The sequence below is a fragment of the Branchiostoma belcheri genome, unplaced genomic scaffold (assembly GCF_001625305.1).
Source record: "Branchiostoma belcheri isolate BF01 breed outbred unplaced genomic scaffold, Haploidv18h27 scaffold72, whole genome shotgun sequence".
Taxonomy (NCBI): Eukaryota; Metazoa; Chordata; class Leptocardii; order Amphioxiformes; family Branchiostomatidae; genus Branchiostoma; species Branchiostoma belcheri.
This window is the reverse complement of record NW_017804376.1, coordinates 1,503,630-1,531,628: the sequence shown is the minus strand read 5'-3', so window position 1 is coordinate 1,531,628 and position 27,999 is coordinate 1,503,630. Positions and strand designations below refer to the sequence as shown.

The following is a 27,999-nucleotide window of genomic DNA, read 5'->3' as shown; positions in this document are numbered from 1 at the left end:
TTGGTCGAGTTTCATTCATATGACCAAGCTCGGCGCATGCGCAATCTCAAGGAATTTGTTTTCCTTTTCCAGTGTTTTGTTTTACCTGTTTACTTTATGCAGATTTTGTTTACAATACGCTACTTTGCGGTGAAACAGGTGTATTTCTCAAATTTGAGCCCTTTCAGAAAAAATTTCATAATTTCCGGCAAAGTTTACACCGGAAATGCACTGAAATAGGTACTATAAAAAGATTTACCTAGCAGCAATAAACATACCCAGCATGCATTGCTTGACAAAGTGCCAATCAAAGCTCCCAGCTCACTTTCATGAAAATAAATTATTTTTTAAAATTGCAAAGAGGAAACACTCTCTACAAGAGAGCCATATTCTTTCTGGTTACTGGTGATTAAAAATGTGGTAATAATTTTTAAGGAAAAATTTTTTTAGGGCAAAAATAATTGTCCTGTCCCCAAGTCAAAAACATGATGCACTCTGTTCAAGTAGGTTGCTCTGTTCTTGGTCTGTTCAACACCTATCGAAGATAAATGACGCAGTTACCTGATCCCTTTTTGGAGCTATCAATTATTCAAATGGGTAATAGACGAACATGGGCCAGGTATAAAAAATCAATGAAATCCTGATTTTATAACTCGTCTCCAAAACAAGGTTAACATTAACTTTTCTGATTAAAAATGTGAGAGTAAAAAAAACATTATACATCCACTGCTTCAACAATTTGCAACACTTGTCAAGTACTCTAAAACCAGAAAATTTTGCAATGGTTTTTATTTTGTGGTAGTAAGGAAAGGGTTTTACTTGACTTCATGGCAGAAATAATACTGTAGTACATATTCAGTGGAGGTCAGAGCAAAAATAAAACCACAAGTTTTCCACAATTTACGGTAAACTGAGACTTCTTTAGACTACACTGCAGGTAAATGATAGAGCATCTTTTTTTGTCTAGACTATCAAAGGTTTGTGGGAAAAGCAAGTAACTATTTGTAAACTAAAACAATGCGCCAAAATATGCGATACAAGAAGTTGAACAGGTTCTTTATTTGATGGGTACCTTGTATAACAGTCTTGATAATATAAAGACAAAATACAAAACACAGTATCTTATACTTCATGACCAACGAACAGTCAAATGACACAACAGGTAGCAGAAGTCAATGTTGAATGTGGCTTGTACAGTGTGTATTCATTTTCTACAAAAAAAAAAACCTCTTTAACTATTGAGACAACTCTTACTTCAAGCATGATAGGGTCCAAAACAGAATTTTCATCTCAACATCAACCTTGTCATTTTGTTAATATGATTTAATTAAGAACAAATTCATTAAGACTTCCCTCAAAAATACCTTCCAGACCAAAATACGCAAGTAGCACCTGAAGAGTCACAGGAAGTCAGTCAAAACAAAAAAATCTTTGAAAAAAAAAATGACAGTGTACAAGTATTTGAGTCACATTGAATTCAATGTATCAACATTACACCACATTGTGGTAACAACAACCAACTTTGTATTGTTGTTTTGTAACTAACTACATGTACACATACTAACTTATGGATCACAAATTCTGCACATTTACAAGCTGTAGGAACTGTCCTACTCAACATGACGTTTCGACTGAAGCTCTCTCCTGGTCTCAGTACACTATTTCAGGTCGTTTTTAACTTGGTGTCTTATACACATAATCCAATGACACAGAAATCAGATATACTAGTTACAACATACATACTGAAAGATAACTGTATCCTTCACATTACCTATATCTCGTCTTTTGCCATCGTCTAATTTAAACTTTTTAATTTGTCCACTCCCTTACTTGGGTCCTGAGATGGGGATACAGAACATGGTGTTTCTACTTCTGTAACTCTTTTTAAGTCTGAGTTTTCATCTTAAATACCAACCTTTTTTTTAAAGAAAACTAGAATGTGATAGCATGAGGATGGTAATGTTGTGGATGGTTTTTGATATCTATCTCATCTCTAACTTAACTTACATGTACACAATATTATGAATGCAAAACAAAGTATATGTACTCCCCTCAACAGTAACTTGCAAAGGACATTCACCAAACACTAACACAAGATTAGCCCTTAAACCCACATTCATTTCATCATTTTTGCCACATAAATTTGTTTCATCCTAACTTGAGATGGTAGAATCTGAGCAACTGATTGTAAAATCTGGATGAGAAGAAAATAAAAGTTGTTCTAATTTGTACAAACGTAGTTAAGTCTTCTAGACGGCACCAGATTTTAGTTATCGTTGTTCTTACTCACAGTCTTCTGCTTCAAGTCAACTACCTTTCAACTTCTTTAGTCCATTTCTAAGCAATTTACTTCTGTGACTGCATCAACATGTTAAGTCCAGGGAACGCTATTTGCAATTGGACTGGTCAGAAAAGCAGGTTTCTGTTACGATATTGAACACTTGTACAACCACAGAACTGCATTAGAACCAACAGGTATGACTGCAACCGAATATGGCATGGAATGACTGAGTGTCTAACAAATCAACAGTTTTCAACAGTTTCTTCAATGTTAAGAATCGTTGCAACCCACAAGAAAGACCAGATTCTAAACTCTCTATTGTAAGTACAAAAACTCACTAGTCTACTATATACAGTGGTCCATTGGATCTTTACTTCAGTCGATCCTTTTTTTCAAGTTTCATACATGCAATTCATGTAATGCAGCAATTAATCAAGTTCCTCACCTACTAAATTATGGATTTCATCTACATCATGAAAAAAATTTCACCATTTGATGGAAAATGTGTATTCCTGCTTTGTTTTTTTTCCTATCTGTTCAAGTTCTGCTCTTTCATTGGCTGGAACAGAGCCAAACCATTTGGGGATTGGTTAATTTTCAGATTTGAAATATTCCTGCATTCTGATTGGTTGCAGATATTCTCTTGTAGTTGTTTTTGTTTTTTGCATGTTTGTTTGTACATTTATACAAAAGTTGTGACAGGGCGAAAGAGGGTGGGAGAGTAGATTTTAACTTAAGGAACAGTTTGATGAAGAATTGCTTCAAAACGAGAGATTTGCCTAAAATGAGGGGCCCGTGATCTAACATCTTTGTGCTTTTGACAGGTAAAGAAGTTAACAGCAATACCGAGTGTAAAATTGAATTTAAATACAGGATATGTCTATATTCAGGCTGCCCTATCTACAAGCATTATTCTACTAATTTTTTGTCTATCTGATATAGATCATAGCAATATAGACAAAATGATTCAACTCATAGGCTAGCCCTACTCCAAAGAGATAATACACTGCTTAACAAATTTGAAACCCGACTGGAAAACTTTGCACATATAGTCGAGAAGATAGCTGGCACTGCCAGCTTAGGTTTCTTTCTTTTTATCTCTTTACACAGTTGTCTCCGCATTCTTCTTGTTTGTTCCAGTTCTGGATTCCTTGAGCCTGTTTCTTGGGGACTCCCTGGAATTGCAACCTTCTTCAGAGCCCCGACTGTAGCAACAAAAAGGAGAAGAGACATGTTGCAATGTTCACCAGAAAATGTATCAGAATAGTTACAAGTAATAGGCTACAACAACACTATATGATTTCTTGCTGTAAAATTCATATCTTCAATAATACACCAAAAGAAATGAATAGGTCTTGACTTCTGATTCTAATAGCCATTGGGTAAATGGCCATTCTAGTTTTAGGTTTAACATTATTTTGTGTTTATCAAAACCTTAAATTCCTCTGGATCAAAGTAAGCTGCTTGTATGCTGTACACCTTTTGCAATGATGCGCTGTACTGGTGCTACTAAACTGAAAAGTTGGGCTGCAAATGATATTTTCTTAAAATCTCTTTTCTCAATTGATAGAATACAGTTTATATTGCATTCAGACTAAGACTAGAAGATCAATGATATTTCACCCTTTGCAGTCAACTATGTCAGTTTACCAGTACCAATTTTCTGCACACCTACATGTAGGAACCCTTAAAGAGCATGTTCATACAATCTATAATAATTAACACCCTACAACAAAAGGTTAGCATGTCCCAACGGGAAGGAAAAAATAAAGAACAAATCACCAACTTCCTGTGGTCTGAAACTGAAGGGAGAACTGAAAACAACTCAGGGAGGAAGAAATGAAAAGATGAGAGGGTAAGGAACCTGAACAACCATTCTTTCTGAAAAACAAAACAGAGTGAACCAAGAACAGAACCATGAGAACTGAACCGTGTCCCCAAAACCAGTTAGTGTGGGCTAGCATGGGCAAACTTTCCTTCTTTAGTTAGTTCGCAAGTTTTCAGGCAGTTGCTAATTCTTTAAAGTGTATCCAATTTCTTGTTTCTTAACTGAATTTCAAATCTGGATAGCTAGATGTTCAATATTTCTATTTAGAACAGAGTATTCATATGTATATATATCTTAACTTTAAGCCCTCACAATTTCTTCAGTCTGTCTTTTTGTTTGTTTTTTTACAAATGTTGTGGAGGAAAGGTTGCCATATGCTCCCCACAGTCGACCCTACCCTACCACTCACAGAAAAGTCCCCAATATCAGGTGACGATGTGAACAAGTTGTCAGGGAGGTTCACTATCTGTTGTGCCATGTCGACTGGGCTGGACTGCAAACAGAGTGGACAAGTTCTGCCGAGTTACTAACTAGGAACTACAGTAGGATGTAAGGATTTTTTCATGAGAGAACAGAGAAGGATGGAAGGAGTGCGTAGTCATCAGTGATCTTGTCGGAGAAAGAGAGAGGTCAGTATAGACACATACAAATGTATGGACAACAGGGAAAAGTGTATACACCAAGGGGATAAAGGAAGATGGTTAAACATGCTGTGCAGAGCGTTTTCACTCAATTTCATATCAATGAAGCAGACAAGCTGCTGACGGCCCCTTGTATTTAAATGGATCGTAGCTTAAGAAATTTCTTTTCTTTGATCTGCAAGGTTTTAAGTCTTCTTCTGTTATTCTTCTTCGACAGTTTGAACTATAGTGGCCACCAAAATGGCAGCAGACATATTGTTGACACAGAGTGAAAACACTCTACAGGCACCAAACAAGCAAGGAGCAGAAAAGACAAGGGAAACTTGACATTCAAACAGGTACACAAGGAATCAGAGGATATGGAGAAATAAGTAGTTTGGTACCATACTGTAAATGCACTTACTTTTGCTGTGGTTTTATTTTTGCAGTGTTCATGATGTTCTCTTACTCAAAATCATGCCATTTTATTGTACTGCAGAATTCTTTTTCATCATAAGGCAAAATAAAACCATTGCAAAAGTAACTGCATTTCCAGTAACTTTACAGATATTAGAGGAGTCTACAACACAGCCAGGAGACCCCACCAGTGTAGTGACAGGTACAAGAGTGTGACTCACCTGTCCGATGTGCATGTCACTCGTATCAAAGTCTGCGATATCGTCCTCATCCCCACTGTCATCCGCCTCCTCTGGTTCAGGTTCTACTGGCATCTGTTTACCCCTGTTGGAAAACAAGTAATGATTTATAAACAATTTGATTTTCATGATTTGAGTACTATAAATGCAGCACCAGTTCAGTATAGGAGTCATAACTATTACCCCTGTTGGTAAACAAGCAGGGGAATAAGCACAATTTGAGTCTCATGATTTGAGTACTATGAATGCAGCACCAGTTCAGTATAGGAGTCATAACTATTACACCAGTTGGTGAACAAGCAGGGGAATAGGCACAATTTGAGTCTCATGATTTGAGTGCTATTCAGTACCGGGCAATAGGTCATAGGTCTATGTACAGGAGCCATAACTGTTTCAGTATCTCAAAGATGAATTGAAACTCTACTACTGAATAAGATATAGAAATTATTACTGGACGTTTCGAGAGATATGCCAGGTGGATTATGATAAGTAGAGACACTGGGTTTTAATCAACTTTACTGGTGTAAAAATATCAAGCATATATACATGTCCAGCAAAGTTACTTACCCATGGTGCTCTCCACTACAATGCAAGCATAGTAGAGAACAAGGAAATCAAATGGATGTCATGACTACAATGACTGAAAACAGTGAAAAGTTCACACTTAAATAGCTTCTGTGTATTGACATGTAACTTCTGTGTCCATAATATCACCAGGGTCCATAATATCGCCACCTCGAGAAATAGTGTGCTTAAAGATATTTTTACTGCAACATACCCTAGGTATGTACATTTGAGGTGTGCAGGAGTGCATACCAAAAGTATTTTGCAGTAAAAATATCTTTAAGCACACTGTTTCTCAAGGTGGCGATATTATGGACCCTGGTGATATTATGGACACAGATGTTAACTTCATTCTCTCTTAACAAATAACAGTAAAGCTTTATGTAGTATTCAGGCTAACTCCAGAATAAAATTCAGGCTAACTACATGTACTAGAGTAAACTCTCCAAGAAGCAGAACTGTGATCTTTACCTGCCCCTTCTGCCATGAGTTGTGTAGCTGATGTTGGCACGTCCTTTCCGACCGGAGTCGTGGTGTCTGACCTGCGCCCACGAACCCTGCGACAGCGCTGGCTTGCCGGTACTACAGAAACATACACGAACATCGATTGTAAGCTTCTTAACTTTTGTGATTTAATGTTTGATACTTTCTACTTTCTGGAGGTTACCATCACACATTTTTACACTTAGAATTGTCAGACCTTGAGACATATTGGCTATTCAGTGCTAGAGGCATTACGAGACACATTAACGAAAGTATTTTTGGTTTTCGAGCTTTTCAAGTTCTTCTAGATTTTTGTTTGGCGTTTTGACCTCTTGTTATTCTATCAATCTAGCCCACGTGCTGTCAACCTATTCTCAAGTTCACCCCATTTCCTGAGTTTGATCTTTTGATCTGTCATTCTTCCTGTCCATCTTCCCCCAACCCACATGCTGTCAACCTACTCTGTCCAGACAGTCACACAGCTAAGTAAGTTGCTTTTAATTCTATACCCAGAAGTAATAAACTAGAGACACTGATACACAGACATTAATGATAACGTACTGCTCAAATTCTCTCTCCGACCCCTGTTCTGATTCGTCCCTCTCCGAGCTCTGTTCCGAGCCTTCCTCCGGGTCCAGTCTTCTCACACACACACACACACACACACAGCATAACCACCCAAAACCATACTTCCAGAGACACTGATACACAGACATTAATATTAACGTACTGCTCAAATTCTCTCTCCGACCCCTGTTCTGATTCGTCCCTCTCTGAGCTCTGTTCCGAGCCTTCCTCAGGGTCCATCCTTCTCCTCTTGACTGCTGTGGACTGATGGAGGGGCTGGCCTGGGCGGGTGGGCGTCTTACCGGCAAAACTTTCATTCGCTGCAAGGGCAACAAAAAACAACACAAAATCAACAGATGTTAAACAGTCCTATTTATAGTACCAACATTGTATAACAGGAAAATATAATTAAACAGAAAACACAAGTTACAGTATCTTATCCCTGACCTAGACTGGGATAATGTACACATCATATGCAATTTTTGCATTTAGATCAATATTGTGAAGACCACCAATTCCTATACAGCAACAACATAACAACTCTGAAAGAGACAATCATTGTAGAGAACAGGTAAGTTTTTAACAGCCAACGGAACAGAACAGCAAAAACCGGCTGTGCTTTAGGTCACTCCATTTCAAGAGTTTCAGAATGAGAAATGGAATCCAAAATCCATTTACTCAGTGAAAATCTATCCAATGAATAACTGTTCAGTATTGAAAAGAAGTGTTGATAAATTTTAGCCTCCCCAAACTGAAACTCTTTCAAGAGAATAACCCCGTAAGCAGGCTACTTTGCATCCAGCTGTAATTCTCAGCGTCTCTGAACTCCCAGTCCCTCCTGGAGGTTGGTCTTGGCTGTACAACCCTGCTAGAACTCCTGCCCCTGGCTGGCTTCTTGTCTGAAAATATGTTGGTAAATGTCTACAATGTACGGTGGTCTGAAAATGTTGGCAAATGTCTACAATGTACGGTGGTCTGCAAATGTTGGCAAATGTCTACAATGTACGGTGGTCTGAAAATGTTGGCAAATGTACAATATACAAAATGTACGGTGGTCTGGAAATGATTGTAAGACACTGTTCCTTCAGGTTCTGTAACCAACAATGGCTTCTTTCTTTCTTTCTTTCTTTCTTTCTTTCTTTCTTTCTTTCTTTCTTTCTTTCTTTCATTGAGGCCTTGTTTATTCAAGAAATTGGACACTTTTCACTGAGGCCATCATGAGGGAAGAAGTCAGGGTAAGACAAAATATAACAAGATACAGGTAACATGAGTGAAGTACTACCAAATCAATAAATGTATGATCAAAATAAATCCTTAGACATATATTATATAAATGGTGTTACGAAAACACATCAAACAAACTAAATGTTGGCATATTGTCCATCTTTGTTCATTTTCTGGCTAAAATTTTTATCATACATGGACATGAAATAAATCACACTGGAGCAACTGGTTTTCCTTCTACAGGTTCTAATCTTAGGATTAGAAGGAAGGCCAGCAGCAACATAAATAATTCAAATGTTGAATACACTTGGGAACATCGTTGGAAATGTAAGGAAGGCCACCTAGCCAGTGTACACAGGGAGGGCTCGAAATAGCAAAAAATCCCCCCCTCGCAGCCCTCAAAACTCAAACGAACGAACGCTGTTGAGTGAAACAAACTGAAGGTATTAACCATTGTTAGTAAATGTTGTGAAATAACATGAACTTGAACAGAAATAGGACTGAAAAATTGCAATGAGGCATTAAGCTGGTCCTACAATGTACTGTGGACTTGAAATAAATAAAACATTCCCCCCTCCAAGACTGAAACTTCATTGAAAAACAAATGCTTTTGAATGAACCAAACTGATTCAGAAGGTATTAACCATTGTTAGTAAACATGAACTTGAACAGGAACAAAATATCAATGAGTCATTACTGCTGGTCCTCCTGTTTATTCCTGTGCTCTGTCTCCGAGTTCTGGTACTGGATGATCGTCGTCTGCCTCTGCCTCTGTACGGGGTGTCATCGACTGTGGAAAGTATCAAGTGAGCATTCAAACTACACTGAATGGAAAGACATGTGAGTAAGTGAGTCTAAGAAAAATCTTGACAATTCCTTTTTCATTTGATGAAGGATTAGGTTATAGAAAAGTTTAAAGTTTAAGTTCACCTCTTTTCACCCGTCATTTTGCCTGTGAATCTTCCCCCACACCCATGTGCTGCCAACCTACTTTACCAGGCACACAAATCCACAGCTTAGCCACCCAAAACAGTACTTCTGTACCTAGATCATAAAGTTTGATGTACATGATCTGTGGAGTCAACCACCAAGAACAGAAGTTTGCAATACAATAACGTAATGTTTATGGATAAAAAAGACTATGTGACACTACCTTCCATGGTCAGCTTTTTCCTGGCAGCCATCTCGGTCGGACTCTTGCCTCCCTTCTTTCCGTGGCCTCGGATCCCCCTGGCAACGACCTTTGACCCGTGCTCTCCCTCCACCAGGCTGCTGCGGTAGGTCACCAGTGGGTACCAGGGGTCGTCTTTTCTGTTCAGCATTCCCGGCCTCAGTTTGCGGTCCAGGTAGTTCAAGCTACCAATGGGAGAAAGTTTTCATCATTAAACTTTTACTTTTTTGTTTTCATTTATAGTGGTTGCGTGGTAACGTCTCTTTGCAAAGTCATAGCACCAGAAATATACCCTAAAAGAAAGTAGACATTTCAGATGAGGGGTCGTCTTTTCTGTTGAGCATGCCCGGCCTCAGTTTGCTGTCCAGGTAGTTCAAGCTTTGTAGAAAGGAGAAAGTTTTCATCAGTCGTCAAATAGTTTATTGTATGCCATTGAACTTTCTCTTAATGGGTGTCTGTATCTGTATCATTATAGCCGATATAACGGCCATTCGGCGAAACACATCAGCTTCTGTATCAGTATAGCCGGTATGACCGCCCTTCAGCGTAACACACCAGCTCTGCAGGCACTTTGACATTTAATTGCAGGAGTTGTTTAAAGCTTTCTTACTACATGTAGCATTTACTTTTTCGTGTTGGAACAAAAGTTTTACCTTCAAACACGTAACTACCAACACTTTCATGAAGTTGATTAAATATAGCTGAAGTGTACTTCTATAGCACAAATAGAGCTGATTCCAGTGACAGCTTACTTACTTACAAAGATCCTTTGTTAAGAGAGCAAAATCTAAAACACGATGTACTTACATGGTTTTGCGATCAAGCTTCATGAGCTTGGGGCTGAACTCTGCCAGGATCTCCAGGAAGCTTAGATGGGGAGGTGGCCCTTCAGGGTCGTTAGGGTCGTCTAGCGGGGTGATGGCAAACACTATCCCCTCCCTGAGATGTAAGACACAACACAGACAGGTTTGTACAACATGGTTCTACTGTCACTTGAAGCTTAAAGGCTGGATAGAAGACTGGTGGAACGATAATTGTAAGATGTATGTGACCAGTTATGTGTTTGGACAATGTTGCTCCCATAATGTAAGATGGGAGCAACATTGTACAAACAAATAACTTTATGCTGGTGTCCCAAAACTGTCTGACAAGATAAGAGCCATGCACAGCCGTTTGCCGGAAATTCCCTCAGAAACAAGGAAGTGGTCTCCAACTTAGTGCTATTGTCTCAGGCATATGGGAGAGGAAGGCCGGAAAGACCACCCCTCACATACATAGATGTGCTGGAAAGAGACAGCGGTCTACAGGCAGATGGCAAAGGGAAGGCTATGCAGGACAGGAGCTACTGGGCTGCCATGGTGGTTTGGGTGGCAGAGGAGGACTGGCACCCGACATAAGTCAAGTAAAAAGCCCCAGTTGTACTGTGCAAGCATGTCTAACCCTTGGAAGATGGGGAACAACAGACGGTAAACCGGACAGTGAGTGAGTGAGCGAGTGATTACTGTAATTCAAGTAAGTCATGTGAAGGTATACCGACCTGTGAATCTCTGCAACCGCCTCCCGTGTCTTGGCTGGGTCCAAACCAAAGGTCAGGGAGAACCGTCTCGCCAGCTCCTGGAGGGCAGGTTCAGGAGAAGACAACAAAACGTCATCATTTAGCATGGAAACAACTAAATTTTATCACAAAATGAGTCTTCTATGACCTTAACAACTTTCCTTTCTACTGGAAAATAAAACCTTGCAAATTTCATGATTCTCGGTAATATGCAGTGCATAAGAGGGAATCATGTGGCGTAATGGTCAGAGCAATTCAACTTGGAACCAAGAGGTCCCGAGTTTCGATCCCCAGACATGCTCCATGGAGTGATGCCCATCGGGCCTTTCGAGTAATCGTTAATATAAATTATATATTACGTACTTGTGTCCAAACACTGATGAGGACACACATGGATTTAGTGTCACCAAAGTGCCAAGAACTGCAAATTTGCCACTAAGACCGTACAATTTCTTTCTCTTTTTAAGAGGGAATGAATACCTTGATAGACAGGAAAGTCTGTGACGTCCTATCAAGCGGCTGTTGAGATGCTTTGACTTCTGTGAAGAGCTGAGTGAGTGCGAGGTTTAGAGTCCTGGCTGTGTTGACTTTGTCCATCTCTCGAGCCTTGGACAGGGTGGTCTTGATGATGTCACCGTAATCATTATAGTACTGGAAGGGAAAGAAAAAACTTTAAATGTGCAAACATAGCATAATAATTGCCCTGATGAAGATAACAGACAGTCATCGAAATGTCAGCTCTTGTTGTTTAACGTTTTAAAGTGGTTGTTAACATAGCACTTTGATATTCAATCAATCAATCAGTCACCAACCTGATGAAATTATCTATAGACAGTATCATATGATGTGATTTAATGGGGTATTACACCATTTTTTTTTTATTGTCATGTTCAACCACAAATATATGTAAAGGGAAACATGCCCTTCCAACTGACAAGTGTAATTTAAGCTGCACCTTGTGCAACCAAGTGCATGTACAAGGCTTAAAGTTCCTTGAATTTTTAACCTCTCCAAGTCTTTTTAACCAAGTGACTACACTAGTTGTTGGTTCACACTTACTTTCATGTAGTGTTTGAAGATGTCTGCGGCAGTTTTGATGCTGACCATGTTGTAGACCACCAGTTTACAGTAGCCGGCCAGCAAGTTTCGCCTCTTGTGTAACGCCTCGATCTTGTTGGCTTCATCATCTTCATCATCTGAGACATAAGATATCATATTGTCATGTTGAGTTTAATACAAGAGGCTGAAATTCTTCTCGAACAAAATGTCAGTGCAGTTCCAAAGCAAGCTGCTATTTCCACGTTATTTCCATCCATGCATAAAAGCTATTGACCACCCAAAAATCATAAGAAGAGCATGCCCAGAACATATGAAAATGTGCAGTGAAAATAGTCCAGTGGTTAGCAACTGTGCCTCTGGACCAAGAGGTTGGGAGTTCGAATCCCAGCTGTTGTCGCTCACCCAATATGCATGCTACTATAAAGGGTCGCAGTCCTTAGGACTAAGCCGTGTTCAACTATGCAATGTGCTTGACGAAAAAAGCTACAGGAACAATGAACCTGCAAATACTGTACATAGCCTCTGATTTCTTTGTTACAACCCAGTTGGAGAGTCAGTGAGCTTAACCAGTATCAAGCTCACTGTCTTATTTTTACATACCGGTTGGTTGGTGTTCCTCCTCCGGCCCAACAAACACCCGTTCTGTGAGCAGCGAGGTGAGTCTGATCTCGGTTATGGGGTCCGGGTGGTGGATGAGCGGGTTCATCACGGGATTGGACGCCACCTGTAGTATATAGAATGGTTTATTATTACTATTAAACTCATCGCAGCTCACGAGCTGGATTGCGAGTTCATGTACATATACAAATTTTGACAAATTGACATATACAATATATTAATTGGTCTAAAAGTTTACAAATGGCGAGCAGGTGACAATACATATTTAAAAGATACAATACATACTTAGATTAGAAGATACAAAACATATTTAAAAGATACAACACATATTTAAAACATACAATACATATTCAAAAGGTACCAATTAATAATCTAAATGCCATTGTTTAACAGGTTTACGATATATTACGGTAGAGGACTATTACGGTAGAGGTAAGGCTTAGTACCTGTCGTGCGAAGACCACCAGGAGGTCCACGATGGACATGAAGGCTTCCTCCTGAATCGTCGGGTCGACCACGTAACCCTCCACCAGCTGACTGCTCAGGTCCAGAAACGTCTTCACACAGTTGTTGATTGTCCTGATATCATTCTGCAAACAAAAACAAAACAGTTATGAAGGTTCATCTGTATTGATACTTACTGGTTGAAGTAAAAAAAAAAATTTAAACATTTCTTCAAAAAAGGCAAAGATGGCAGACTTCATCCCCTAACCCATATTGCTTTCAAACCTTTCCTATGCCAAAGACTGCCCAAAAAACTCAACAGATTCAGCAGCCAGCTTCTGGGACCTGAAGCCCTGTGTCTGGCCTTTTGTGGACTGTGGTTAGATAATTCCCCTCACCTATGTGCTATCACTCACAGTGCAAACACGTACATACATACAAACACACACACACACACACACACACACACACACACAAACACACACACAAAATCATATGAACTATACACTTTGCAATTTTACACTGTATCACTGCTTACTTATGAATGAATAAGTACCTTGTCTGGGTCGTGTTCATCCAGTCTAGAGAACCTCCACATGATGTCCATGTGTGCACAGGCGATGGAGCGGACTAGGATCTGGGGAAGGAAAAAAAAATAAAAATCCTTGGGTAAAAATATAAAAAACATCTGAAGGACCACTGTCAATCACTTTCAACCCCATCATTTGCCTCTAAAAATGTGGGAAATTGTGTTTTTGAAGGCTTGAAACATAATTTCAAGGGGGAGGATGGCCCTGGAACCCCCCACCTTGGGTGCTAGATTCGAATTTGAACTGACGAAAAAAATTTCGAGCTGGCTAGAGCTCTGGACCCCATTAATTAACTGTCAATATCACCTCCCACCAACCATAGTTGGACAGACAGACAGACAAACCAACAGGAGCAAAAGGAAACCCACCTCCTGTGGAATGTAGGATTTGTCGTTGGCTGTCTTGATGGTGAAGATGAACTTCTCGAACAGGTCGTAAGCGGAGAGGTCGTGACATTTGTAGAACTCCATCAGTCTTTTCTGTGCAGACGTCACGTTAAACACATCGTCCTCATCTGCTTCTTCACCCTGAGGGAGGGAAGGAAGGAATTAATGAATGATGGATGGATGGAAGAGAAGAAGGAAGGGAGGAAGGAAGGAAGGAAGGGATTGAATGAAGTATATATTGACAAGAAGAAGCCAATAAATTTCTTTCTTACACCTAACTTCAAACCAATTGAAAAGGAAAAATATCAGTAACAGGAAATCAGAGATTCCAGAAGTATTATGGATTTTTGTGACTTGCAATTTTACCCCATTTCCTGTATCTGACCTTTTGATCTGTTGCACTACTTGTCAATCTTTCTCATCCAAGTGCTATCAACTTGATCTCAAGTTCAAACTGTTTCTTCTGCCTACTCTTTGACCTGTCGTGTTGCCTTTCTATCTTCCCCCACCCATGTGCTGTCAACCTACTCAGTCAGAACATAACATACAAACACACAGTGCAGCTTCCCAAAACAATACTTCCTAGCCTGAAAGTTAATACTGTATAAAAACTGGTACCTCTTGGAAGAATGTGTCCAAACTCTGTTTGAACTTCTGTACCAGAGCGTCGAACAGACCACTACGAGACACCATGGCCTTGGTGTGGATGGGGTAGTCTTCACTGCACAGGACCATAAACGACTTACTGCACTCCTCTAACACCTGTGCACATGTCAACATGTCAGAACTAGACATCTTAAAGTAAACTTCTTCAAGATTCAATAATCTACTTGTAAACTACAAGTGTAACAAATCATTTTTACTAATCATGTTTTGCCTAAAAGTAGGTTTAACAGTTATGCAAATCAACAAACAAACCTCCTGTTCTGCATGTTTCTCGACAATGTCCTGCATGTGCTTCAGGAGAAGATCCAAGTACTGAAAGCAACAGAATGTTTTTTTTTACACTCAAGCAAAAAATAGAATATACATGTACACATTGGTCCCATCTTACACTAAGGTGTATGACGTAAGAATGAGTGTTTGTAAAAGGGAAATACAGGTTGTATCAGACTACCAAGTTCAGCTATCTCTCTGTTGTATAATTTACATTCTATTTCAAAATGTTGCTCATCTTCGATTCTTTCTAGATCACACGTTGTCGTTCCAGGGGAGTTATGTCAATGGTGACCATGATTTGTGAAGAGAATGTCTAGTTGTTGCTGTGTGCTCACCTTTTCCAGCCTACTTGTTGTGTAGACCTCCAGATCAAAGTACTGAGGGATGGACAGCAGGTTGATCACCTTGTCTGCGTCTACAGCATACTGCATGGAAAGGAGAAAACCATGGTACATTCAAAACTTTGGTCAATTCAGACATCCATATAGAGAGCAGCAAGAAATCAAAGATTTCAGACTGCCGGGAAATATTTTGGGTATTCTTAGACCTCTGGTAAGTGTTTTTGGAACTGAGGAGGGGATTATATGATACATTATATTATGATATTTCATTTCTTTTTTAAGTGTTTAGAGATTGCAGAAAAGTTAGAAAGCATCTTCAGGTTGCTCACCTTGCCTAAAAGTGCTGGCAGTGTCTGGATGAGGTGCTCCGTAAGTTTGACTTTATCGTCATAGATTTGCTTCTTCTCCCTGTTTGTCTGTACCTGCAGAACAGCAAGAAAAAATATAAATAATCAAGATCTACAATGCAGGTGTACATCTTCATTGTACATACCATTGACGAGTTAAGAAGTCTGTAGTGGGCCTAGACATCCTGGCATTGTAGCATCCAAGCTTGTCCTTTGGGGACCCACAAAAGGCCAAAGAAGTCGAGGGAGACCAAGGATTAACTTCATTGACATGACAGAAGTAAAGGAAATCCAGTCTCTGATGGAGGATACACTGAAGTGGAGGATGGTTTCAAGTTTGCTTTGAGTGGGAGCTCAGCCAAAGTAAAGTAAGTACATGTATAAGCCAGCACGTCGGCAGAACGTACTGCACCTGCGTGAAACCCGTAATGTATTATGCATAGCACTTCGGTAGAACGTCTCATATAAGGTTGTATTCGCGCATATAAGGTTAACACTCCGTCAGTAGTTTCCAAATGTTATGTCGGAAAAGATATCTTCTGCAACAGGCAAAATTTTGATGCAACGTTGACCAAAAATCCACTGAAAACCGTGAAAATACAGGGTTCTGCGCAAGCGTAGTACGTTCTGCCAACGTGCTGTATAAGCCCACCTTTTTAGCGCTGGCCCTGCCGATGGGGGGAATGCCCTCAGAAGCCTGCCGGATGCAGCAGGTCATGATCTCCACCAGGGAGGTCTCCTGCTGGTCCGTCAGAACTGGAAAGGGGAAAACATTTGATTTATTATAAAGTATGGAGCATGGGAGAGATTATCAGTGACGTCCTTCTCTGGCCACCTAAACATGGGCATACTAGTGTAGCAGACCTTGCATAACCTACACATAAACCAACTGTGAACTTTCCATGAAAGGAGGCGGTCTAGATTAAAGCTCACAGACCTACCCTGAACAGAGACGGGAGCAACACAAGTTATCTGGCACGTATGACCCGCTACTACGGTCACGTGTCTCTGGCGTCACATTCCAAGAGTAGACAGGTCCATTTCGTGAACAAAGTTGATGGACTTACCCAAAAAATTGGGTAAGTCCCAATTCATCCGTGTTGGAGCTTAGATGACCTTTCATTATAGTATTGATATACTTAAAGGACCAGTAAGAGTAAAACGTACCTTCCTCTCCCCTGCCAGGCTCCTCAAGTAGCAAGTCTGTCATGCACTCCCAGTCCTTCAGCATCTCATTCGTCTCCCACAGGCTATCTACTAGGTACGCTGCATGTTCATGGAGCTGTAAGGGGTGAAAGAGCAAGGACTTAGAAGAAGTTCCTGAACTCTTGGCAATTCTATGCAGGTGTCCCTTAATGCTAGGTCACCTTCCAGCTTGACTTCCCTGTCAATCAACTATCAAAATCCCCTCCCACCCAATCCAATGCTATTGGGCTGAGCAATATGAAAGATGAGATGACCCACCATGGAACTGTAGCTATTAGGACAAGCAGAAACAAACCAGAAACTCCTGCTTCACTTCCCTGTCAATCAACTTTCAAAATCACCTCCACCCACCAATGCAACCATAGCTATTAGGACAAGCAGAGACAAAACCCCACAATTCAGCTACATAAAACAAAGATCCTGCATTTTTACGATGTACAGAAAATAATTACACATCTAGCGAGAAACCAAGACCATAAATACCTCGCTTTCTATGAAGAATTGCACGAGGTCCCGTATGAGTGTGGTGTTGGGACTCCTCTTCTTGCCTCGCTTGGTCTTGAGCTGTTTCCCCGAGTCGTCCTGCTGGAAGAGTCGCTTGTTGAGGAACTCTCCTGCTGCCTGGGCCACGGCACGGTGCGAGGAGTAAACCAGCTGGTACACATTCTCACAGTCCTCACTGGTCAGGATGTCATCATTCATACTGGGGGGAGGGAAGGAGAAGGTTTCTGTCAGAAAAGTTCTGCAAAGTTTACCACTCAATAACTTACTTCTGTATTAGACCATGAATAGTTTCATCAGGTTTGTGAGTCACTGAATAAAGACTCTTTTTACCCAACCAGGTGCTTTTTCAACCAACATTTGATAAACTTTGTACTACTGTAAATGTATGGTATGGCGAATAATAGACTATTCATTTTCATTTCTTCACATTTTCTTCTTTTCCTTTGGATTTGATTTTGGCATTCTACGACATTACCAGTAGTTTTCCAATATTGTTTTGCAATTTAAGGAATTTCAAATTTTGTAGCTGCATAGAAAGATTACAAGGTAGGGTTGAGACCTTTTTTCGGTAACAGATGAAAATTCATGCACATGCAGATGTCATCCACATAGTCAAATCAACACGGCCTAACTTCATTAAAGCCAAGACAACATTATGTTCCTCACATCATGGTGACGAGTTTGATAGCCTGTACGGAGACGTCCATGTCCTTGTCCAGAGTCATGGAGACGATGCGATCCTTGAAGCGATTAGTGAAGAGCTCCAGCTTCTGAGCGTTTTCCTTGTTACAGTACAGAGCCTGCAGGGTCGAGATGCACATCTTACGCACCTCTCCTACCTGGGGGGAAAGAAATGGTACGGTTCTTAGTAAGCAATGTGCAGATTTTGGCACATTGGCAACACCAAATCCGTCTGTGTCTTCTTCAGTGTTTGGACATAGTATTGACAATTGGCCGAAAGGCCTGGTGGGTGTCACTCCACCGTACAGGGAGGGAAGTCATGTAAAGTGCCTTTCCCAAGGGCACATCAGGTCAGGAAATTGAAACCGGGACCTTTTTATTCTGACCATTACGCCACACAATGACACTTAAAAATGGTTAAGAACTAGAGTAATACAATACTTGCAAGCAAATGCAGCAAATGTCACAGTACTTTGGCAACAAAACCTAACAATATCATGATTCCATCAGCCCCTAGAAGCTTGATCCCCAAAACCTCTAAGTCAGGAGAATTGGGAACATCTAATCCTATTGATATATGCATATGTACAAAGTTAACATGGACCGACTATTGTCAGACTGAGAACTGTTTGTTACCATAGTGTTGGAGGCTGTGATGAGTGGTTTCCATAGTGACAGAGAATACTGAGCTCCTATTGGACTGATTTTTACACTGATAAAGAATCCCGAGCTTCTATTGGTAGTTCTGGGAATGGTTAGAGGTGTATGGCTACAAACTCCCAGGGAGGAGACCCAACTACTGACCTTGTCGTGCAGAGTCCATCCGACATACTTCAGGTAGCTGTCAGCCAGGAAGGTGTCTGAGTACTGCCTCATCCACGTGCCAATCTCCTCCATACAGATGGCACGGATCTCAGGGAGGGAGTCCCTGAGAGAAAGACAGAAAGTGATATCAATCAAGTCTTAGCTCACTGAAGAGCCTATCTTCCACTGGTCATGGCAGTGGCATGGTGGCTTTGAAAAGGTGTCTTAACATGAACACCTGTAAATATCTTCTCCATACATGATGGCACGGATCTCAGGGAGAGGGAGTCCCTAAGGAGATGCACAGAAAGTGAGACATCAACCAACTCTTAGATCACTGCAAGGGTTGCAACAGAAAAGACTGATGATATGTACAGTATTTACAGGTTCACTGTACCATGGAAATTCCCCTGGTGCTTTTTCGACATGCACAATGAACAATAGACCACAGCTTAACAAACTTTTCAAGAGGCATGCATGTTGGGTGAGCAACAAAAGCTGGGATCCAAACAACCAGAAAAGAGATGCTTCTGGAAACTGAGGGTTCAAATTCAGTACTTAGTTTCACCTGAGTTGACTCAAGATATTAATGTAAAGTGCCTTTCCAGGGACAAACACTGGGACCTGCTAGAGATTCAAACCCAGAACCAGAAGTCAACCACCATGTCTTACCTGTATCTGTGAACAAACACTCCCTTGAAGATGGAGTTCATCATGTGCTCTACTTCCTCCTGGTTCTCTTGAAGCTGTAGATGACAAACAAGAAATAAAGTTTATAAGATAAACTGTGATAAGTGCTGACTATAAGTTATAACAAGAAATCCCAGATTTTAGACTTCTGGGAAATATTTGGGTTTGTGGGAGTTCACAGACCAATGGCAAATGTTTCAAGACCTTTGTATGATATAATGCAATCAGATATTACACTAATTCTTGGTAGCTCAGTTCCAGGTGACCTACAACTGTCAAAATCACCTCCCACCCACCAAGTAACCAAGAGCCATTAGGACAAATCCACAAATCCTAAGCAACCCAAACAAAACTTCTATACCTGGAAGTGAAAAAAATAGTGTCTTTGAGTGACTTTCAACATTGAAAAAGTGTCTTTAAACAGTAAAATTCTTCAGATAAGAAACTCACATCAGCTCTTTTCTGCATGAGAATCTCAAGCCTCTCGCTGGCCCGTTTGCCCTGAGCCTTCTGTCTCTCTGACTCGTACTGCCGCTGGGTGTTATCCAGGTTCACACTCAGGGTCAGGGCTACGTTCACCAGGGCTGTCATCAGCTTCATCGCTGGGGAAAAACAAAAATAACAACAAATAAATAAACCATTAGCTGACAAACCGATATTCTGCATCTATCTACAAATATAGGAAACAGTTGATAAATTTCCATGTTAAGTTTTAATCCAATTGTTATTTTTCATTCAATAGAACCAAACTTAATGATTTCACAAACAAGAAACTGGAGATATCAGGCTTTTCAGGAAAAATGGGAGGGTTCTTCATGCAATCTTAAACTTCTGAATCCTCCCACGTCTTCCTGCTGGCTCCAGGCAATTTCTTGTGTCTGACCTTTGACCGTTATGCTGCCTGTCAATCTTCCCCCCACCCACATGCTGTCAACCTACTCTCTCCACAGAAGCAGACATACAAACCCACAAGTAAGCCACCCAAAACAATACTTCTGTACAGGGTAAAAATGCCTCCACCTTGAGGCATTGCCAAAAATGTCAGCTGTATGGCAACACTACGTTGTGCATATTGACAATCACACAAACAGAAACACAGTGACCTCTGGTAAGGCACGTACCTGCCAGAGTGCTTGTGTGCCTGAAGGCTCGTACTTGAGAGTGGGACAGTCCAGTCAGCAGGGAGATGACGTTGTCCATCATGTACTGGTCATAGATGATGCTGTACTGACACTGACGCACCAGGACGGCTATGAACTCACAGAAGTTGTTCCTGAAAAACGAATGGTCAAGGAAAAATTAGGTAAGATCTCCGTTCAATCTTAATTCGATCATTAATCTTAATTACAGAAAAGCTGTTTTTCCACTAGTCTTCTATCCATGCTTTTATGATATTTCACATATTTTAAACTAAAAACTACCCTGACAAATATATTTATAAGTCTTTATTTACAAACTGCATAGTGAGTGAGTGAGTGACTTTCAAGTTCTAAATTGTCATCTTTGAAAGAAACTGCAGGTTTAGAGGTTCACTCATGCAATCCTTGGTTTCCTGAATTCCCCCATATACCAAACAATTCCTGCTATGTTCCGGCCAGATTCTAGAACCTTAGTTCCCCTAAATTCCTATCTCTGACCTTTAGACATTCTGCCTGTCAATCTTCCCCATCCATGTGCTATCATCCTACCCAACTACCAGCCCAAACAAACATACACACAAAGTCACCCAAAACAATACTTCCACACCTACTATACCTGTAATAAGTAACAAACTCACTTGAATCTCTTGTACTGAGGCCCAGTCATGATCAGTGGGTAGTCTCCACTGTCCTGTAGCAAAACAAAAACATAACCACATGAGAAAACTTGCACACCAACCACTGCTTTCTCTCTCTATTCAAGTGGTGGTCAGGATAGCGTATACAATGTCTGCAATATGTAGCCAGTGGTTGGTGGGCATATTTTGCTTTGCACTTTAAAACTTAGGAGTATTATTCACTTAAAAATTGTCTAATTTTCAAATGTTACGCCAGTTGCATTGATGTGAAGGTTCAATCATTTTAACTTTATATTATTTTTATTATAAGCCCAATGCATTACAAAATATGACACTCCAAACGCAGCCGACAACATATTGCCACATTGCACACTGCTATCTTGTATCAAAATGCCGCAGACAATATGCTACGTTTCCATTAAGTCTTGCCATTCAGATATTTATTGATGCTATATATATTCTTTGGGTTAAAAACAGGACGTTGTAGCATTAAAAAGGTAGGTAGCATACTGCTGTTGCATATATTTTAAGGCTGCTCCAACTCAAAAACTTAATCCAGGATTTTCAAATAAAAGAAAAAGGTGACAGCCAAAAGGCTTTAAATTATAATAGAAAACTCTGGTATGAGTCCTTGAAAACTGCAATTTGAGACCCCACAAAGAAAACTGCAGAATGACACACAGATATTTCAGTTGGATATATTTTTTTTAGTTTGCTCAAAATGGTACCAAATATAATGTAAGGCATGAATTGTCTTTTATTGTATTGTATCTTACTTTAGTTTATTTTAGTAGCTTATTTTATTTCTTACAAAAAATTATCAATCCAGGATGACATAATTAAATTGGAGTGGCCTGACAAAACAACTCATAAAAGAAAGCGTACTAGTTCAGGTAACTGGAAGTGTAGAACCCAGGAGGCTGTCAACATTTTCTTGTGCAGAGCGCCTGTCTCCTGCACGGGAACACAGGCACAGCCGTTTAGGGCCACTCAGTCTAGTCTCCATTATCTTTCCCATTGAATAAGAATCCTGTCTATAGTAACCACCTGTCCATATAGACCATATTTCTCCAGCCCTGAGTGTCTTCTTTTCACCATAACAGATAGTATCAAATATGAATTGGATGTGACAATATAACCTACAATTATAGTTTGCCTACAAAGGTGGTGTTATGCCAAAGAGCATTTTATGGTAGTACAGGTCAGGGCTTGAAATGCTTTTTCTGAGTATGTTCGCTGGTGCAAGTTACACTGAAAACTACCTGCACCAGTCAATGAAAATCCATACATACACCTACATGTACATTTCAATTTGTACATTTAGGTGCAGGTAGACATCAGAAATGCTTGTTAAGCTCCCATTTTTCCAAGTTTAGGATTTGCAGCCCTGCAGATACATGTGTAGGTGAATACTTTGTCTGTCCTCTCTTTTATTCCCCCCACCTTCCCCTGGCTATTTCCCATGACTGTAACCTTCAGCTTTAATTCTGTTCTATCAATAAATCACTGCCCATGTCCACAGCACTCTGTTATTAACCCTCCTACCGTCTCCCTCCCTGATATCATGCTGAAGGTTCCCATTTGTCATCATCTCATAAGGGTTGGACAAGTTTTCAAAAATCCACTTTCCCTATCGGGCAAGTACATGCATTGGTCATTTGTACTTGCCTGAATCAACTTGCCCAAGATATGGAAATAATTTACTTTTTTTAATGCATTTTTACTTGCAATGAGGAAATTATTTCATTTTTCAGTAAAAAAGCACTTATGGTTTATGATGTTGCATGCTGTATCTACCAGGATATTTCAAAGATTTGCAATAGATTTTCTGACAAAAGGACATACTTTTGACTGGCATCAATGTAATATCTTTATAAGAAAACAATGAGTAATTTTCCTCCAAACACCACTTTACTGGAGCATAATGCCTCATCAAAAAATTTACTTGCCCACCATCTCCCTGCCTGCTATTATACTGAAGGATCCCATTTGTTATCCCTCACCAGTTTTCCCTGGTGTACCCACTTCTCTACTTACTGTGGGCTGCCCTATAGATAACCTGCATCTTTATAATCACATCAATTCATCTTCTATATAGCTCAAGTATTGTCACATACAGGGCTTGAAATTCACTTATAGGAATAAGGTATTTCTATCCTAAAAATGTGGGTGCACAGAAAAAAAACTGCATCTCTATAATCATATCAATTCATCTTCTACATGGCCCAAGTATTGTACCAGTGCAGGGCTCGAAATCCAGTTTCAGCTCAATAAGAACAAGGTGTGCCTATGCTAAAATGTAGGTACACAGATAAAATTTAAAAAATCTGATGCATAACATACTGCTACAGCATACAGCACCACATATACCATACAATACAGCACATCATATAATATTGAACAATTTGTTGTTTCTCAAGTATTTGAGAATCATCAAGAGTAGTGATGCATACCGGTTCACTGGACTTGGATCCGGACTTGTAAGAATGTTTAGGTTCAAGTCCAAAAAAACCTAAAAGTCAAGAACCGAGTCCGGACTTATTACCATAAAAGACCATTTCACGTTACCCCTTTTCTTTCCAAACCACCTAAAACCGTCCGTAGATTGCAAAATCTTTGCTGCAAAATGAAGAAAACATTGCCATTGGGCATCGTCAAGTACCGGCCTCCATGTTATGTGGCCAAAGTTTCACCCAGACAACATTTTAAGATTGCCAACATGCAATTTTGTATGTTCCATGGGTTTAGGTCCGGACTTACAAGTCCGGAACTGAACCTAAACCTCTGGACTTGAATCCGGACCTGAACCTAAAATTGAGTTTAGGTATGCATCACTAATCAAGAGCAATTCAATAAACTCAAAAGTGAGCAAGTGTAAAGTTAAAAGGTGTAATTGTAAATATAATGTTCGTCCATTAATTTCCATGGGTCGAAAGGACGTAAGTGCACTGTTACAAATTTAGTTTTGGAGAGAAAGTCAGTAAGTTTCTTTCGTAAGATGTCAAACAGTCTGTTTCCCAGTGCAGCTCATGATGTGTATTCCATATAGCATATGATGATAGAATTGCTAAGAGGCCTACTTAAGTACTAGTGGCCCATAACGGTGCATGGTAAATGTCATAATTAGCCATACGGTAATTTTTGTTACAAACCTCATCAAACTCTTCAGTCATCTTGCGGATGATGTCAGAGTGTTCCATGTTGTGTAACATTTCAGCTGTCACAAGGCCTGAAACAAAAAATAATCAGAGGTTTCAGACTTCTGGGAAGCACTGTTAACAGGGAGAAGGTTAAAAAAGCTAGGGTACAGAGTTTTGAGCATTTCTTCCAGTGCCCAACAAAAAAAGGAAAGTGATCTTGCTCCAATTTTAGTTCAACGAAGAGCTAATCTCTAGTTGTGCTAGAGAAGAAAGATGCTTCTCTATGTCAGTATTTACAGATTCATTGTACAGGAGAAATTCCCCTAGCTCTTTTCAACAAGCATAATGAAGAGTGGACCACAGCTAACATCCCGTCATAGAGACTGCGACCCATTCCAATAGCATGCATTTTGGGTGAGCAACAACAGCGGGGATTCAAACTCCCTTCCGTAAGATAATTAAGTTTTGTAGTATTATTGTCTCACTGCCACACTTTGTACCATGTACGATTGTCGAGCAATAAAGGGCCCAATAAAGTTCATTCATTCAGTCAACCTCTTGGTCCATAGGCAGGGTTATGTGTGCACTACATAAAACAGAACCCACCTTTGCATCCAGAGCACTGTATGAAGAACTGTATGAGGTCCAGCAGTGCCATGTCTCTGTCCTGTTTGTAGGAGTCGATCCACTCATCCACTACAGACTGGAGGGGAAGACAGTACAAACATATTAGCACTGAGATCTTTTTTTACTTCATAATTCAAACATTGTTATTGCTCAAAACTCAAAATGTATATAGGCAGGGGGAGCACCACATGCTTCTCCCTGAATAGAGTTTACAGTATTGTCGATTTTTTTTCAAACAATTAGAGACAACATCATAATGTTGCAAGATAACACAATGTTGCAGAAAATTCTGTGAGGATAGTGAAACCTGTAGTAAGACTTTAAGTTGTTCTAAAGTCTACTGGCACAATACACGAAGGAATGCTTCAGTCTAGCAAAAATTCTGTAGTACAATAGCAATACACAACACATATACATGATTTTGAGTCCCTTAAAAATAAAAACCCCGCAAGTATTTCAAGCCTCACTGTTTGTCAGCAAAGTTTCTAAAATATACATACCTGCATGGCAGATTTGCCCAGCTTGACCACCTCAAACAGGGTGACTGCAGCCTGTTCCTCTGTGGCTGTTCCATTGGGCTTGGGAGTTCTCCCTCCTGCACCCTTCTTACCACCTGGGGTCTTGGCCTTCTTGGCAGACTGAAAAAAAAAAATCATACAAATTAATTAATAAAATTACTATAAGAAATTGGGGGTTTCAGAATTCCAGGAGGTTTGGGTTTCCGTGACCTTCAAGTTCACCCCATTTCTTGTGTCTGACCTTTACACCTGTCACTCTGCCTGTCAATCTTCCTCCACCCAAGTGCTGTCAACCTACTTTGTCCTGACAGATACACAAACCCACGGCTCAGCCACCCATAAGAATACTTCTGAAAAAGCAAATCTGATGTAATAACCTCAAAGACTAACGTTAATTCTACTTGAAGTGTAGTCTTTGCTTTACTTTACTTTGTACATCATCATGTCAAGTAAACTTACTGGCGCTCCTCCAGCTCCCTTTGCAGGACGCTTCCTCCCCTTCCGTGGCTCCTCGAAGTCACTGTCCTCACCAGGAACAACGCTATGGAAAACAAACAGAACTGCTTACAGGAGAACTATCAAGTAAGTATATGCTTTACATTCCAAGGACATGGGGCCATAAGTCAACATTGCATTCAAAGTTTGTAGTCAGGCAGAGAGTACAATTTCTATCAGTACAAATAACTGGAACCAAAATTTCAAGTATCTTTTTGCAGTACGTCTCTATATCACAAATGGTTTCAAAAGCCTCTACCAGCATTGGTATCTCAAGAAAGAAGGAAGGGTGGTGGGAGGGAAGAAAGGGAAGGATGGGAGGGTCGATGGAAAGTATGGATAGGAGGGGAGGGATGGAAGGAAGGATGGATGAAAGGATAGAAGGACATTAAATGGAAGGAAAGAAGGAAGGAAAAGGAAAGCAGGAATAAAGGAAGGAAGGATAAAAGGAAAGTAAGAAGGATGGAAAGGAAGAAAAGGAAAGACGAAAAGGAACGAAAGAAGAAAAGACAGGAAAGAATGAAAAAAGGAAGGAAAAAACATAATAAGTCTGACTCACTCCTGTTCCTGCTCTAGCCCGGGATGTTCGGGGGTTCCCCCCTCGCTGCCGGACGCCATGCCCTTCCCCCTGCGCGTGATGTGAGGCGAGCCGATGTCTGCGAAGTCCCCGGGGTCCTGGGCCTTCTGACCCGCGTGCAGTGCTGGCATCATTCACTGGGAACAAACAGGGAAGAACAACACCTTAGTCTGTACATAAACAGGAAAAACAAAGGGTGCTGGTAATTTTCAATGATACCTGTACCAGTGCAAGAATGAAGAAAAAAAAGTATTTTGAGCCCTGAACTATGTCAATGTCTGGTGGAACGTCCTAAATTACGGTAGACAAGGTTCAAAAAACAATACTACAGTAAAACTGGTCTAAACAACCACTCAAGAGGCAAAAAACATAAGATACCTTCCTCGTTAGCTATGTAAATTAGATCTTTATTTGCATAATTATATATCTAGTTGTCAATTATTTTACTCATTATCAGTCCTACAAGAGATATTGACAACACAATCCTGTGAAAATTGAAGAAATTCCAGTACAATTCCAAGAACTGTTACAGCCTTGTTACATATACTATTAGGCTCGCCCCTGAGGCATCGCCAAAAACCTAAACACTATGACATCTCCATTGTTTAATTTTTTCTGGCCTGTTATGCTTCAGTACCTTGAGTGTACATGTACATTGGAGTGCATGAGTGGTAACAAGCATCATAAACGTCTTGTAGGACTAACACCTATCTGCAAAATCTAGGTCAAAACACCCTAAAGCTAGAAACATCCAAATGTGGCTCAAAATCTACCAAAACCCCAAACCACTCATAGAAAACCCTCCCTGCCATCGAAGAGATTAGTGCCAACGCTTTATTTCGAGCCCTGGGGCCTCAGCGGGCCTTGAATAGCCTTTTCATTGACAAGCCTGGAATGTAATACTCGGGTACATGTTAGGCAGACTGGGACAGCTTGCAAAGTTAGGTAACAGAGTTAGGCAGATTTTTCCTCTCTCTCCCAGATGGAGGGGTCAAGGTTCAAGCAGCCGACAATGTGTTGGCAGCCGACAGATTTCTGTGGACGCTTCTGTGTGTGTGTGTTCACATGGCGGAAGGAAGGGACCAACGACTACAAAATGGACCCGTCAGATAGTCATTTGGAAGGTCTGAAGATAGCTGTTGAGATGATTGAACATTAACTTGGGACTTGCAAACCAGGAAGAGCAGATAAAGCATTTTTAGGTGTCCTGATAATCGTTTGTGGGGTGTTTATCCTTGCTCCTTTTAGGCAGATATCCACAAAAACACTAGCTACTGCTGTCAATGGCTATGGGCTCATGGATCAAAATGCACTCTTCAAAAATGCTA

The 27,999-nt window shown here is 40.3% G+C and overlaps 1 protein-coding gene across 1 annotated transcript; it reads right to left on the bottom strand.

Moving 5' to 3' along the window:
- Nucleotides 1–1,009: 1,009 nt before the first annotated feature.
- Nucleotides 1,010–25,713, bottom strand: LOC109485063 (cohesin subunit SA-1-like). The gene is made up of 30 exons (XM_019788491.1): nucleotides 25,582–25,713; nucleotides 25,061–25,157; nucleotides 24,467–24,543; nucleotides 21,315–21,367; nucleotides 20,659–20,810; nucleotides 19,988–20,139; nucleotides 19,520–19,593; nucleotides 18,848–18,971; nucleotides 18,029–18,201; nucleotides 17,342–17,561; nucleotides 16,820–16,934; nucleotides 16,305–16,408; nucleotides 15,635–15,727; nucleotides 15,300–15,389; nucleotides 14,944–15,003; nucleotides 14,644–14,787; nucleotides 14,008–14,166; nucleotides 13,606–13,686; nucleotides 13,052–13,195; nucleotides 12,588–12,711; nucleotides 11,988–12,124; nucleotides 11,409–11,579; nucleotides 10,911–10,987; nucleotides 10,181–10,312; nucleotides 9,356–9,558; nucleotides 7,142–7,298; nucleotides 6,400–6,510; nucleotides 5,347–5,449; nucleotides 4,498–4,581; nucleotides 1,010–3,465 (listed from the first exon to the last, which is right to left on the bottom strand). The coding sequence occupies exons 1-30, from the start codon at nucleotides 25,585–25,587 to the stop codon at nucleotides 3,454–3,456; spliced, it is 3,429 nt and encodes a 1,142-aa protein (XP_019644050.1). The 5' UTR covers nucleotides 25,588–25,713; the 3' UTR covers nucleotides 1,010–3,453.
- Nucleotides 25,714–27,999: the final 2,286 nt, after the last annotated feature.